Here is a 14,748-nt window from a genome sequence, read left to right on the forward strand (position 1 = left end):
CTATTAATATGGGTGCACTGTGACTGGCACTTCTATGGGACATCGGTTTGTGTGTTTGAGATCAGCAGACATGTGTGCTCGATATGGGTTAGAATGGTCTCTATCTTATGGAGCAGGACATATCTTTGACATTGTTTAAGCGGGCCCAGTAGCTCATGGAAAAGCTGGTATTGTAAAAAAATGCTGTATTCAAGAAACATTACTGGGTGTTTGTTACAGAGTGGATTTTTTTTCTCCTTATATTTAGGTGCCAAAAAGGGAGCTGGCTCAGCAAAACCACAATTGAAGCCAATTCCAAAAACAGAAAAAGAACCCAAACCTGTTCCAGCTGTAGAAGACAAAGAAGTTGTACCATCACCTCCAGCTCCAACAGCTAAGACTCCACCTGCCGAGGCTCCACCTGCTGAGGCTCCTCCAGCCGAAGTTCCAGTTTCTCCTCAGTCCCCGAATCCAGAGGAACCTTCAGAAGATGGATCTAAAGAGGAACAAAGAGGTGAGGCAGCACCAATGTAACGCATGTTATATATAAGTGGAAGTGACATGCACTGTATATGCATATGTGTAAGCAGTATTTTTCTTCTGCAATTTTGTGCATATACCCTACATTGCACTCAATTTTTGGACTGATTTTATTATTTTTACACCAAGTTTAATGTTAAAGCTAGGAATAGCATAATATTAAGGTTTGTTGCATTTAGAAAATATCTCTGTGGGGTATTATATACCGTAAGTAGGTAAGATTGAAACGTGGCAAAAGTTCAAACCAACAGCATGAAGTCATTTCACTATAGATTTTCAGATTATAAAGTTACTAAAATATTTAGTATTTTACTAATTTTTTATTAACTTCTCCTTCCAGGCTATATAGGTTTTCATAAAATGTCAGAACTTTAAAATAGGGGTGTTGATAAACTTTAAAGAGACTAAAGGCACAGCATTTTTGTTAATCCTAAACCAAGCACACGTTGCTGCCTCAATTTTGTATTTGCTGCTACTGCTCCAGTTACAATGCCCAATGCACCCGCTAATGTGCTTTCCTCCTTTGTATTGTGTCTGCTGTAGTGCTCCCAATATTGTGCTTATTACCCTTTTCGTTCTGTGATTTCTGTTCTGCTTCTAAATTCTGTGCTTGTTGTTGCACCCCAAAACCCTGTGCCTCCTGTTTCGCTTCAGCTACTATGACTGCTGTTACGCCCTCAAATGCTGCGCCTGCTGTTTGTGTACTTAATGCTGTGCCTGCTTATAAACCTCTGAATATTGCACCTGCTGCTGTGCTCCTCTGTTCTGTGCTCAACTAGACTTGTTCTTTGGCCGGGATCACGCTTGCGAGAAACTCGCATCTCAATACCCAGCAATGCCGCTGGCACTCGGACTTAAGCGCCTCAGCTGCATAGAAATACATGCAGCCACAAGCTCCGGTCCCGAGTGCCAGCGGTAGCGCCACGTACTGAGAGGCGAGACTCGTGTGAGTTTGTCGCAAGTGTGACCCCCGGCCTTATACTCGTTGTCCATGCACAATTGTCATTGCTTCCCCCTGGCAAGGGTAGTGCCATAAAACCATCTTCAGGGAAATTTCTGATGCCTCCTATTTGGGTGCGTTCACACTGTCCAACGGTGGCCATGAGGAGACCTCTGATTGCCGACTGGTGATAGTTTAATAGCTTGCTTAGACTGGCTGACTGTACTTTCCAAGTGCAAATAACGATAGATAATACAATCGTTCTGTGTACACAGGCTGTCATTGATCTCGACAGTACATTTCCTGTTTACACAGGACGATGTGCTGCCAAGAATGATGATTCTTAAGCAAGCTTAAAAATCATTTATTCCAATGAACGAGCATTTTGCTTGCTCATCAAGCGATTGGGAGCCGCTCCCAGCATTCCTAGGAATCCCCATCTCTGATAATTGATCAGTGTAAATGCACCCCTAGTAGTGATGAGCAAGTATACTCGTCGCTTGGGTTTTCCTGAGCATGCTCAAGTGTCCTCCGAGTATTTCGGCGTTCTTGGAGATTTCGTTTTTGTCGACACAGCTGCATGATTTGTGGCTGCTGGACAACCTGAACACATGTGGGGGTTGCCTGTTTGTTAGGGAATGTTCACATGTATTCAGGCTGTCTAGCAGCCGCAAATCATGCAGCTGCATCGACAAAAACTAAATCTCCGAGCACGCCCAAATACTTGGAGGTCACCCGAGCATGCTCGGGAAAACCTGAGCAACGAGTACACTCGCTCGTCACTAACCCTTAGACATTAGTCTCCTTTAAGGTGAGACAAGTAAGAGTTAGTGACACAGTTCAGTAGGTTTCAATGCCCACTTCACATTGAATCAAAAAGGGGTTGTCCATAACTTGGACAACCAGTTCTTAAATGCTTGATTCCCTTGACTAAAAGCCATTCCAGTGATGTTGGCGCTAGGTTTCCCCAACGTTCATGTGATGTTATGTTATTTGGCCACTGCAGCCAATCAGCGACTACTAATTGCCTTTAGCCTTTACCATTTTGTCAGAGCAACTGCTGATAGGCTAAGACTTCACGTGAAACCACATTGTCATGTCACCCACCAAGACCACCAGCACCAACATCACTAGAACTGTGCCACTGCAGGAGATGAGCATACATTGTTTTATTTTCTAGTTTTCTAAGAATTTATATTCTACTCTGGGCCAATATTATGTTCCAAGACTATAATATTTTAAATTCACTGTTCTTTATTGTTACTTTATGGTGAGACTGCCAGTTATTACTTCTCTATCTCCTTTCATGGCACCACTGCCAATTTAATCTCTTGCGACACACCCATTTTTTGTACATTTTTCAACAACCACATTTCAAAAACAAACAATTACATTTTTCTTTTTTTCATATCAAAGCTTGTGTTTATTGGAAGAGTATTTTTCTTGGCTCCAATTATGGGTACATATAATGTAATAATAATATTTTATTTTTTGCTTGAGGGAATTTGGTAAAGAAAACCAGCAGTTCCTCATTTTGTTATGCTATTTTTATAAATTAATAAAAAAACAAAACCTAAATGATATAAAACCATATATAAAAAATATTAAAATTTGGCAAGGTTGAAATATGACAATGATACCAAATTTGCAATTTTGTAAAATGTTTTACTACTTTAACATTTTTTTTTCAAATAAGATATTTTTGAATCACAATGTTCTAAGAGCCATCATTTTATGTTAATACTTTGCAAAGTAATGACAGCCTCCAATTGGTTCCGTTTTTTTTAAAGTTTTTTTTAAATATATTTTTGTTTTTTACTATATTAATTCATTATAGTAACTCCCAGCTTTATGGTACCCCGGGAAGTGGTCTACTCCGTTTATTTTTTGTCCCTGTGCGGCTGTACTCTGTTCTTGAATGCAGCTTATAAAATATCCATTATTACAGTCTTGGATTCTTACCTCATTTCTGATCAGTGAGATGTGTTCTTTTATTTTGGAGGTATTGATTAAAGTCACATATATACATTATTTTAAATATGTTTAAAAAAACTAATTTTCTCTTTTTTTTACAGTAGACTATTGTATTGTACTGAGTCTTCAATTGAATAAATTTGTTTCATCTGAATACACTGTTGTTGATATTCCTGCTCCTGCATGTTGCGTGTATTGCATATTTTTATGTATGTATTGTATATGTTTTGCTTGTGTATGTATTGTGTAGGCTTTGCTTGTGTATGTACTTTGTAGGTTTTGTCTGTGCAGGTTTGTTTGTATATGTAATGTGTATATTTTGTTTGCATATGTATTGCGTATGTTTTGTTTATGCATGTATATTGTATGTTTTCTTTGTATATGTATAATGTATGTTTTCTTTGTATATGTATAATGTATGTTTTCTGTTTTCTTTGTGTATGTATAATGAATGGTTTCTTTGTGTATGTACTTTTTATGTTTTCTTTGTGTATGTACTTTGTATGTATTCTTTGTGTATGTACTTTTTATGTTTTCTTTGTGTATGTACTTTGTATGTATTCTTTGTGTATGTACTTTGTATATTTTCTTTGGGCATGTACAATGTATGTTTTCTTTGTGTTTGTATAATGTATGTTTTCTTTGGATATGTACTTTGTATGTTTTCTTTGTGTATGTATAATGTAGGTTTTCTTTGTGCATGTATAATGTATGTTTTCTTTGTGCATGTATAATGTATGTTTTCTTTGTGTATGTATAATATAGGTTTTCTTTGTGTATGTATAATGTAGGTTTTCTTTGTGTTTGTATAATGTATGTTTTCTTTCTGTTTGTATGATGTATGCTTTCTTTGGGCATGTATAATGTATGTTTTCTTTGTGTATGTATAATGTATGTGTTCTTTGTGTATATAAAAAAGCATGTTTTCTTTATTTGTGTATGTACTATAAAAGTAATGCGTGTGTTTTATGTATGTACATACATGTCTTTTGTGTCGTTAGCAAACATTTATTTGCATGTGTGTTTTTTGTAGCTGTAATGTCTCAGAATTGTCCATAATATAGGCCCAACACCACTAAACTAATGGCAAAAATTTAGTTCCATACCATAATTTACCGTTGCTCTCCAGCGATAAACATTCTACAGATCATTTTGCTTCCTGTCTGGTTGACTTATATTCCTGTGAGTATTACTACACGAGAAGTTCAGAGACTTGATCGTAAGACGTTATATCTGCCATATAATAGACTGTCTCCTCGGACTGCAAAGACCTATTTGATATCCGTTCCACTTCCAGGAAGTACGGCAAGTTGGGTCCTATCTAAAAGAAGTCCAAAGAGAGTGGTCACATCTGCGAGTAGTGCTTACGAAGGTCCCAAAGCCCCTTTGCCAGTATAAATGGCATCTTGTAGGTTTTAGGCTTTGTCACAGTTTTTGCAATGGCTTCCAGAATCTTCAAGTTATTCAAGTCCGTCTTCTTCAGAATCGAGATAAATAAATGATTCCGCACAGGAGGAACAAGGAAGAGGCAGAGATGGAAGATGTGTCCTACCTATTGAAAGAGAGAGGTCATCGAAGAGACGTTTCATAAAGATCCAAGTGCATATATCATAGACCAAACTCGTGAAGTTTGAACCAAGGAAGTTGTTCTGAGCCATTATGCAGAAGAAGCCAAAAGTTGTTAAAAGTCGAACCAAGGCCACGGCAAATAATATATATTCAATACGATTCTAGATCTCTCTGACTGAAGGCAATTGGTATGGATATCATGGAGTAATTGTTCTTTGTCTTTTCTGCAGTGTTTTCCTATTTGATTTCTATTTTTCTATATTTGTTCTCTGTTTGAACACTATATTGCGAAAATTGAGATTTTTGAAATGAGAGTTTTCTGAGCTTTACGAAGAGAGTCGGTCAATAATGGAGCCATATTTAGTTCAGATAAGGCTTTTATAGAATTGTGAAAAGTACAAACTTTCCAGAATCTTTTCACACCACATTTGTGATGTTCGTCAGGTGTATTAGCCAGGAAAAACCTACCAAAGGCCAACCTATAGCTCCAACATCTGGACCACTGTGCCATACGATGGCGAAAATGACTCATCAGATAGGGCTTTTTTAGAATGGTGTAAAGTACAAACTTTCTAGAATCTTTTCACACCACATTTGTGATGTTCATCAGGTGTATTAGCCAGGAAAAACCTACCAAAGGCCAACCTATAGCTCCAACATCTGGACCAGTGTGCCATACGATGGCGAAAATGACCCATCAGATAAGGTTTTTTTAGAATGGTGTAAAGTACAAACTTTCTAGAATCTTTTCACACCACATTTGTGATGTTCGTCAGGTGTATTAGTCAGGAAAAACCTACCAAAGGCCAACCTATAGCTCCAACATCTGGACCACTGTGCCATACGATGGCGAAAATGACCCAACGCACAGTATTTGTTTCTTATTAGAATCCTTTTAAACAAATACTGTAAGTTGACTACACATTACAACATATTACACAGACGGTGGATATCAACATGTATCTCTAAAAATATTCCAAAAAGACACAGTCTGTGGAAGCCTACAAATATTCAGCATCTACAAGAGGATCATTTACTGGTGTATATACCGGACATACAATACAATGGTGCGAAGAGTGTCTTAAAGTGGATCTTTCACCCGATTTCTCTACGTAAACTTTACACATTATGCAATAGATCTCTTACACCTAATGAGGCTGGTGTACTTTGTTTTTAAAAACCATGTCCGGGTGGTTGAATAATAGTGTTTGGAAAAGTTTTCAAGTCTGATCTCGAAATGAAAGTTTTATGAGTCCAATTCTTCATAACCATTTCCCACTCTGGCTAGGGGAATATATTCTGGATTCAGTGCCCCATCTAATAACTCAGTATTTCCTAATAGGTATATGGAAATGGGTTTTCAAAGCTTGGCAAGCCCTTTAATTACTTAGATGATATTTAGTCTTAAAGCTCCCTTTAGTTCAAGATGGCTACTAGGCTTTCTGAGCGAACACCATTTTAGTCCTAAACCATCTGTTTGAGGAAGAATACTGTACAATATTTATACGGTGATCATGTAGAACAGCTGAAGACAGAATGTAACTCTTGGGATATTGCTGACCTGACCCAAAGCTTAGTATGTGTTATCAAAAAACAGAGATGTCAAAACTATTCAGTAAGCCCCATTAATATCAGGAATATTTCAATTTTTCTCCCATTGTATGGAAAACTTCAGTTGCTCAACACAGTTATTATATTCTTTTTTTGTCTCAGCTAAGTATCCTTAGTGCACAAAGGTGAAATGCTCTGGATGGAAGCAAGAAGCAGAGGGGCAGTGGAGGAGGGTGTCCTATATGCCATGGACAGAAGTCTTCATACTCCTCTCAGAGAGAGGGCAGTAAGACGGAGGGGGCTGTTACTATACTTGTGCTGATCGGATCGTCATCAGATCGTCATGAGAGGAATGTGACACCTTCTATCCAGGACACACAGGACGCCCTCCTCCATTTCCCCTGTCAGCCATCACAGACTCTGCTATATGAGCCCTTCATGTCAAAGGATTAAGAATAAGCGTATGTTTGCCCCGGAGTCATATGGTACACACTGTGGTTGGGCTATATCGGGGAGCCTCAAAAAAGTAAAAAATAAAAGTTTTTTTAAATTTAAAAAACATAAAAATTCAAATAACCCTCCTCCATTCAAAAAATAAAAATTATATATATATGTATACAGTGCAGACAAAAGTTTGGACACACCTTCTCATTTAAAGATTTTTCTGTATTTTCATGACTGTGAAAATTGTACATTCACACTGAAGGCATCAAAACTATGAATTAACACATGTGGAATTATATACTTAACAAAAAAGTGTGAAACAACTGAAATTATGTCTTATAATATATAGCTTTTGATACGGTGCCACACAAAAGGTTGATACATAAAATGAGAATAATGGGGATAGGGGAAAATATGTGTAAGTGGGTTGAGAGCTGGCTCAGGGATAGGAAACAAAGGATGGTTATTAATGGAGCTCACTCGGACTGGGTCGCGGTTAGCAGTGGGGTACCACAGGGGTCAGTATTGGGCCCTCTTCTTTTTAACACATTTATTAATGACCTTGTAGGGGGCATACAGAGCAGAATTTCAGTATTTGCAGATGACACTAAACTCTGCAGGGTAATCAATACAGAGGAGGACAATTTTATATTACAGGAGGATTTATGTAAACTACAGGTCCTTCTCAAAAAATTAGCATATAGTGTTAAATTTCATTATTTACCATAATGTAATGATTGCAATTAAACTTTCATATATTATAGATTCATTATCCACCAACTGAAATTTGTCAGGTCTTTTATTGTTTTAATACTGATGATTTTGGCATACAACTCCTGATAACCCAAAAAAACTGTCTCAATAAATTAGCATATTTCACCCATCCAATCAGTTGGTGGATAATGAATCTATAATATATGAAAGTTTAATTGTAATCATTACATTATGGTAAATAATGAAATTTAACACTATATGCTAATTTTTTGAGAAGGACCTGTAGAAGCTTGGGCTGATAAATGGCAAATGAGCTTTAATGGGGATGTAAGGTCATGCACTTGGGTAGAAGTAGGCTACGTTCATATTTGCGCAACTGCGGCTACGCATGCGTCATGCGCCCCTATATTTAACATGGGGGCACATGGACATGCGTTGTCTTGCGTTTTGTGACGCATGCGTCATTTTTGGCACAAACGTCAGGGCGCAGAGTACGCTGCATATTGCATTTTTTGCGTCCAAAATCAAGCCTAAAATGGATGCATGTGTCACAAAACAATGCGTTTTTGCATGCGTTTTGCATGCGTTGTGCATTGCGTCGCCGACGCAACGCCCAACAACGCAAATGTGAACGTAGCCTAATAAGATGTATAACTATGCGCTTAATTCTAAAACTCTGGACAAAACCATCAATGAAAATGACCTGGGAGTATGGGTGGATGACAAACTCATGTTCAGTGCCCAGTGTCAGGCAGCTGCTACAAAGGCAAATAAAATAATGGGATGCATTAAAAGAGGCATAGATGCTCATGAGGAGAATATAATTTTACCTCTATACAAGTCACTAGTTCGACCACACTTAGAATACTGTGCACAGTTCTGGTCTCCGGTGTATAAGAAAGACATAGCTGAACTAGAGCGGGTGCAGAGAAGAGCGACCAAGGTTATTAGAGGACTGGGGGGTCTGCAATACCAAGATAGGTTATTACACTTGGGGCTATTTAGTTTGGAAAAATGAAGGATAAGGGGTGATCTTATTTTAATGTGTAAATATATGAGGGGACAGTACAAGGACCTTTATGATGATCTTTTTAATCATAGACCTGAAACAGGGACAAGGGGGCATCTGTTGTGAGTTCTGTTTTTGGGCTCCCTCTGGTGGTTACTGATGGTACTGGGTGACTTGTGTTCTCTGCGGTCTCTGGTGTCCACCTGTTCCATCAGGTTATGGGAGTTTCCTATTTAACCTGGCTTTTTTGTCATTTCCTCGCCGGCTATCAATGTAATCAGCGTGTCTTTTTACCTCTGCTCCCTGCGTCTGTTATTTACAGGACAAGCTAAGTTTTGATTTTCCTGTTCCACGTTTTGCTTTATTTTTGTCTTAGTCCAGCTTGCAGATATGTGATTCCTTGCTGCTGGTTGCTCTAGTGGGCTGAAATTACTCCTCATGTTCCATGAGTTGGCACATGAGTTCAAGTAATTTCAGGATGGTTTTTTGAAGGGTTTTTCGCTGACCGCGCAGTTCACTTTTGTATCCTCTGCTATCTAGCTTTAGCGGGCCTCATTTTTGCTGATTCTATTTTCATAACTACGTATGTGCTTTCCTCTCATTTCACCGTTATTACATGTGGGGGGCTGCTATTTCTGTGGGGTGTTTCTCTGGAGGCAAGTGAGGTCTGTGTTTCTTCTAATAGGGGAAGTTAATCCTTCGGCTGGCGCGAGACGTCTAGGAATCATCCCGGCTACTGCTAGTTGTGTGTTTAGGTTCAGGATCGCGGTCAGCTCAGGTTCCATCCCCCTAGAGCTTGTTTGGTTTTTGTGCTTGTCCTTTTGTGATCCCCTGCCATTGGGATCATGACAGTATAGCCGGCCCGAAAAAATTGGTCATCGTTTTGGCTGAAGTAGGAGGAAAAGTAGTCTGAGGAAGTTTTTTTTTTTTTTTCCTCTCCTCAGTGTTTGCTGCCTAGCCTTAATTGCAGCTTGGCTGCTTCTTTCCTCCTCTTAATCCTTGAATGGCTCTGACCTCAGCTGTTTATCATGGAAGTCCAGAGTTTGGCTTCCAGCCTGAATAATCTTGCTGCTAAGGTTCAAAATATACAAGATTTTGTTGTACATACGCCTATGTCTGAACCTAGAATTCCTATCCCAGAGTTTTTTTCTGGAGATAGATCTAGTTTTCTGAATTTTAGGAACAATTGCAAGTTGTTTCTTTCCTTGAAATCTCGCTCCTCTGGAGACCCTGCTCAGCAGGTCAAGATTGTTATATCTTTCCTGCGGGGTGACCCTCAGATTTGGGCATTTGCATTGGCACCAGGGGATCCTGCGTTGCTCAATGTGGATGCGTTTTTTCTGGCATTGGGTTTGCTCTATGAGGAACCTAACCTAGAGATTCAGGCTGAAAAAGCTTTATTGGCTCTCTCTCAGGGGCAAGATGAAGCAGAAATATATTGTCAGAAATTTCGGAAATGGTTGGTGCTTACTCAGTGGAATGAGTGCGCTCTGGCTGCAAAATTCAGAGATGGCCTTTCTGAGGCCATTAAAGATGTTATGGTGGGGTTCCCGGCGCCTACAGGTCTGAATGAGTCCATGACTATGGCTATTCAGATTGATCGGCGTTTACGGGAGCGCAAACCTGTGCACCATTTGGCGGTGTCTTCTGAACAGGCACCTGAGATAATGCAATGTGACAGAATTCAGTCCAGAAGTGAACGGCAAAATTATAGGCGGAAAAATGGATTGTGTTTTTATTGTGGTGATTCAGCTCATGTTATATCAGCATGCTCTAAACGCACAAAATTAGCTTGATAAGTCTGTTGCCATTGGTACTTTACAGTCTAAGTTCATTCTGTCTGTGACTCTGATTTGTTCATTATCATCCATTTCCGTCGATGCCTATGTGGATTCAGGCGCTGCCCTGAGTCTTATGGATTGGTCATTTGCCAATCGCTGTGGGTTTAGTCTGGAACCTCTGGAAGTTCCTATTCCTTTGAAAGGAATTGACTCTACACCTTTGGCTATGAATAAACCTCAGTACTGGACACAAGTGACCATGCGTATGACTCCCGTTCATCAGGAGGTGATTCGCTTCCTGGTACTGTATAATTTACATGATGTCTTAGTGCTTGGTCTGCCATGGTTACAAACTCATAACCCAGTCCTGGACTGGAAAACAATGTCTGTGTTAAGCTGGGGATGTCAGGGGGTTCATGATGATGCATCTCCGATTTCTATCGCTTCATCTACTCCTTCTGAGGTTCCGGTATTTTTGTCTGATTATCGGGAGGTTTTTGAGGAGCCTAAGCTCAGTTCGCTTCCTCCTCACAGGAATTGCGATTGTGCTATAGATTTGATTCCTGGCAGTAAATTCCCTAAAGGTCGTTTGTTCAATCTGTCAGTGCCAGAGCATACTGCTATGCGGAATTATGTTAAGGAGTCCTTGGAAAAGGGACATATCCGTCCATCTTCGTCCCCTTTGGGAGCAGGTTTTTTTTTTGTGGCCAAAAAAGATGGTTCCTTGAGGCCTTGCATAGATTATCGTCTTTTGAATAAGATTACAGTCAAATATCAGTATCCTTTGCCATTGTTGACTGATTTGTTCGCTCGCATTAAGGGGGCTAAATGGTTCACTAAGATTGATCTTCGGGGTGCGTATAATCTTGTGCGGATAAGGCAGGGTGATGAGTGGAAAACCGCATTTAATACGCCTGAGGGCCATTTCGAGTATTTGGTGATGCCTTTTGGACTTTCTAATGCTCCTTCTGTCTTCCAGTCTTTTATGCACGATATTTTCCGTGAATATCTGGATAAATTTATTATCGTGTATTTGGATGATGTTTTGGTTTTTTCTGATGACTGGGAGTCTCATGTTCAGCAGGTCAGGAAGGTGTTTCAGGTCCTGCGGGCCAATTCTTTGTTTGTAAAGGGTTCTAAATGTCTCTTTGGAGTCCAGAAGATTTCTTTTTTGGGGTATATTTTTTCCCCTTCTACTATTGAGATGGATCCCGTCAAGGTTCAGGCTATTTGTGACTGGACGCAGCCTACATCTCTTAAGAGTCTACAGAAGTTCTTGGGCTTTGCTAATTTTTATCGTCGCTTCATAACTAATTTTTCTAGTGTTGTTAAGCCTTTGACGGATTTGACTAAGAAGGGTGCTGATGTTACTGATTGGTCTCCTGCGGCTGTGGAGGCCTTTCAGGAACTTAAACGCCGGTTTTCTTCTGCTCCTGTGTTGCGTCAGCCAGATACGTCGCTTCCTTTTCAGATTGAGGTTGATGCTTCCGAGATCGGAGCGGGGGCGGTTTTGTCACAGAGAAGCTCCGATGGCTCAGTGATGAAGCCATGTGCGTTCTTTTCTAGAAAATTTTCGCCCGCTGAACGGAATTATGATGTTGGTAATCGGGAGCTTTTGGCCATGAAGTGGGCATTTGAGGAGTGGCGTCATTGGCTTGAGGGTGCTAGACATCGTGTGGTGGTCTTGACTGATCACAAAAATCTGATGTACCTTGAGTCTGCCAAGCGTCTGAATCCTAGACAGGCTCGTTGGTCACTGTTTTTCTCCCGTTTCAATTTTGTGGTTTCATACCTGCCAGGTTCAAAGAATGTGAAGGCGGATGCTCTTTCTAGGAGTTTTGTGCCTGACTCCCCTGGAAATTCTGAGCCCACTGGTATCCTTAGGGATGGGGTGATTTTGTCGGCTGTCTCCCCAGACTTGCGACGTGCTTTGCAGGAGTTTCAGGCGGAGAAACCTGATCGTTGTCCGCCGGAAAGACTGTTTGTTCCGGATGATTGGACCAGTAGAGTCATCTCCGAGGTCCATTCTTCTGTGTTGGCAGGTCATCCTGGAATATTTGGTACTAGAGACTTGGTGGCCAGGTCTTTTTGGTGGCCTTCTTTGTCGAGGGATGTGCGTTCTTTCGTGCAGTCTTGTGGAGTTTGCGCTCGGGCTAAGCCTTGCTGTTCTCGGGCCAGTGGATTGTTGTCACCTTTGCCTATCCCGAAGAGGCCTTGGACGCACATTTCCATGGACTTTATTTCGGATCTCCCTGTCTCTCAAAAAATGTCCGTCATATGGGTTGTGTGTGACCGCTTTTCTAAGATGGTTCATCTGGTACCCTTGCCTAAGTTACCTTCCTCCTCTGAGTTGGTCTCTCTGTTTTTTCAAAACGTGGTCCGTTTGCATGACATTCCGGAGAACATCGTTTCTGACAGGGGATCCCAGTTTGTGTCTAGATTTTGGCGGACGTTCTGTGCTAAGATGGGCATTGATTTGTCCTTTTCGTCTGCATTCCATCCCCAGACGAATGGCCAGACGGAACAAACTAATCAGACTTTAGAAACTTATTTAAGGTGTTTTGTTTCTGCTGATCAAGATGACTGGGTTTCCTTTTTGCCGCTTGCCGAGTTTGCCCTTAATAATCGGGCTAGTTCTGCTACCTTGGTTTCTCCTTTCTTTTGTAATTCGGGGTTTCATCCTCGTTTTTCCTCTGGTCAGGTGGAGCCTTCTGATTGTCCTGGAGTGGACATGGTGGTGGATAGGTTGCATCAGATTTGGAGTCATGTGGTGGACAATTTGAAGTTGTCCCAGGAGAGGGCTCAGCAGTTTGCTAATCGCCGTCGTCGCGTGGGTCCTCGACTTCTTGTTGGGGACTTGGTGTGGTTGTCTTCTCGTTTTGTTCCTATGAAGGTCTCTTCTCCTAAGTTCAAGCCTCGGTTCATCGGTCCCTATAGGATCTTGGAAATTCTTAACCCTGTGTCGTTTCGTTTGGATCTCCCGGCATCGTTTGCTATTCATAATGTGTTACATCTGTCGTTGTTGCGGAAGTATGAGGTACCTGTTGTTCCTTCGCTTGAGCCTCCTGCTCCGGTGCTGGTGGAGGGTGAATTGGAGTATGTTGTGGAGAAGATCTTGGATTCTCGTGTTTCCAGACGGAAACTCCAGTATTTGGTCAAGTGGAAGGGTTATGGTCAGGAGGATAATTCTTGGGTGATTGCCTCTGATGTTCATGCTGCCGATTTGGTCCGTGCTTTTCATAGGGCTCATCCTGGTCGCCCTGGTGGTTCTCGTGAGGGTTCGGTGACCCCTCCTCAAGGGGGGGGTACTGTTGTGAGTTCTGTTTTTGGGCTCCCTCTGGTGGTTACTGATGGTACTGGGTGACTTGTGTTCTCTGCGGTCTCTGGTGTCCACCTGTTCCATCAGGTTATGGGAGTTTCCTATTTAACCTGGCTTTTTTGTCATTTCCTCGCCGGCTATCAATGTAATCAGCGTGTCTTTTTACCTCTGCTCCCTGCGTCTGTTATTTACAGGACAAGCTAAGTTTTGATTTTCCTGTTCCACGTTTTGCTTTATTTTTGTCTTAGTCCAGCTTGCAGATATGTGATTCCTTGCTGCTGGTTGCTCTAGTGGGCTGAAATTACTCCTCATGTTCCATGAGTTGGCACATGAGTTCAAGTAATTTCAGGATGGTTTTTTGAAGGGTTTTTCGCTGACCGCGCAGTTCACTTTTGTATCCTCTGCTATCTAGCTTTAGCGGGCCTCATTTTTGCTGATTCTATTTTCATAACTACGTATGTGCTTTCCTCTCATTTCACCGTTATTACATGTGGGGGGCTGCTATTTCTGTGGGGTGTTTCTCTGGAGGCAAGTGAGGTCTGTGTTTCTTCTAATAGGGGAAGTTAATTCTTCGGCTGGCGCGAGACGTCTAGGAATCATCGTAGGCACGTTCCCCGGCTACTGCTAGTTGTGTGTTTAGGTTCAGGATCGCGGTCAGCTCAGGTTCCATCACCCTAGAGCTTATTTGGTTTTTGTGCTTGTCCTTTTGTGATCCCCTGCCATTGGGATCATGACAGGCATCCTCTGCGTCTGGAGGAAAGAAGGTTTAAGCATAACAACATACGTGGGTTCTTTACTGCAAGAGCAGTGAGACTATGGAACTCTACCGTATGATGTTGTAATGAGTGATTCATTACTTAAATTTAAGAGGGGACTGGATACCTTTCTGGAAAAGTATAATGTTACAGGATATATACACTAGATTCCT

The 14,748-nt window shown here is 41.0% G+C and overlaps 1 protein-coding gene across 3 annotated transcripts in view; it reads left to right on the top strand.

The window, feature by feature from the left end:
* LOC138651741 (myosin-binding protein C, fast-type-like) overlaps window positions 1–14,748 on the top strand; it is a 158,355-nt gene that overhangs the window by 27,108 nt on the left and 116,499 nt on the right. For all 3 annotated transcript variants that reach the window (XM_069742191.1, XM_069742192.1, XM_069742189.1), the window contains exon 2: window positions 248–493. In XM_069742191.1, the coding sequence (XP_069598292.1) occupies window positions 248–493 (246 nt within the window). The remainder of the gene's footprint in view (window positions 1–247; window positions 494–14,748) is intronic.

The sequence above is a fragment of the Ranitomeya imitator genome, chromosome 10 (genome assembly GCF_032444005.1).
Source record: "Ranitomeya imitator isolate aRanImi1 chromosome 10, aRanImi1.pri, whole genome shotgun sequence".
NCBI lineage: Eukaryota > Metazoa > Chordata > Amphibia > Anura > Dendrobatidae > Ranitomeya > Ranitomeya imitator.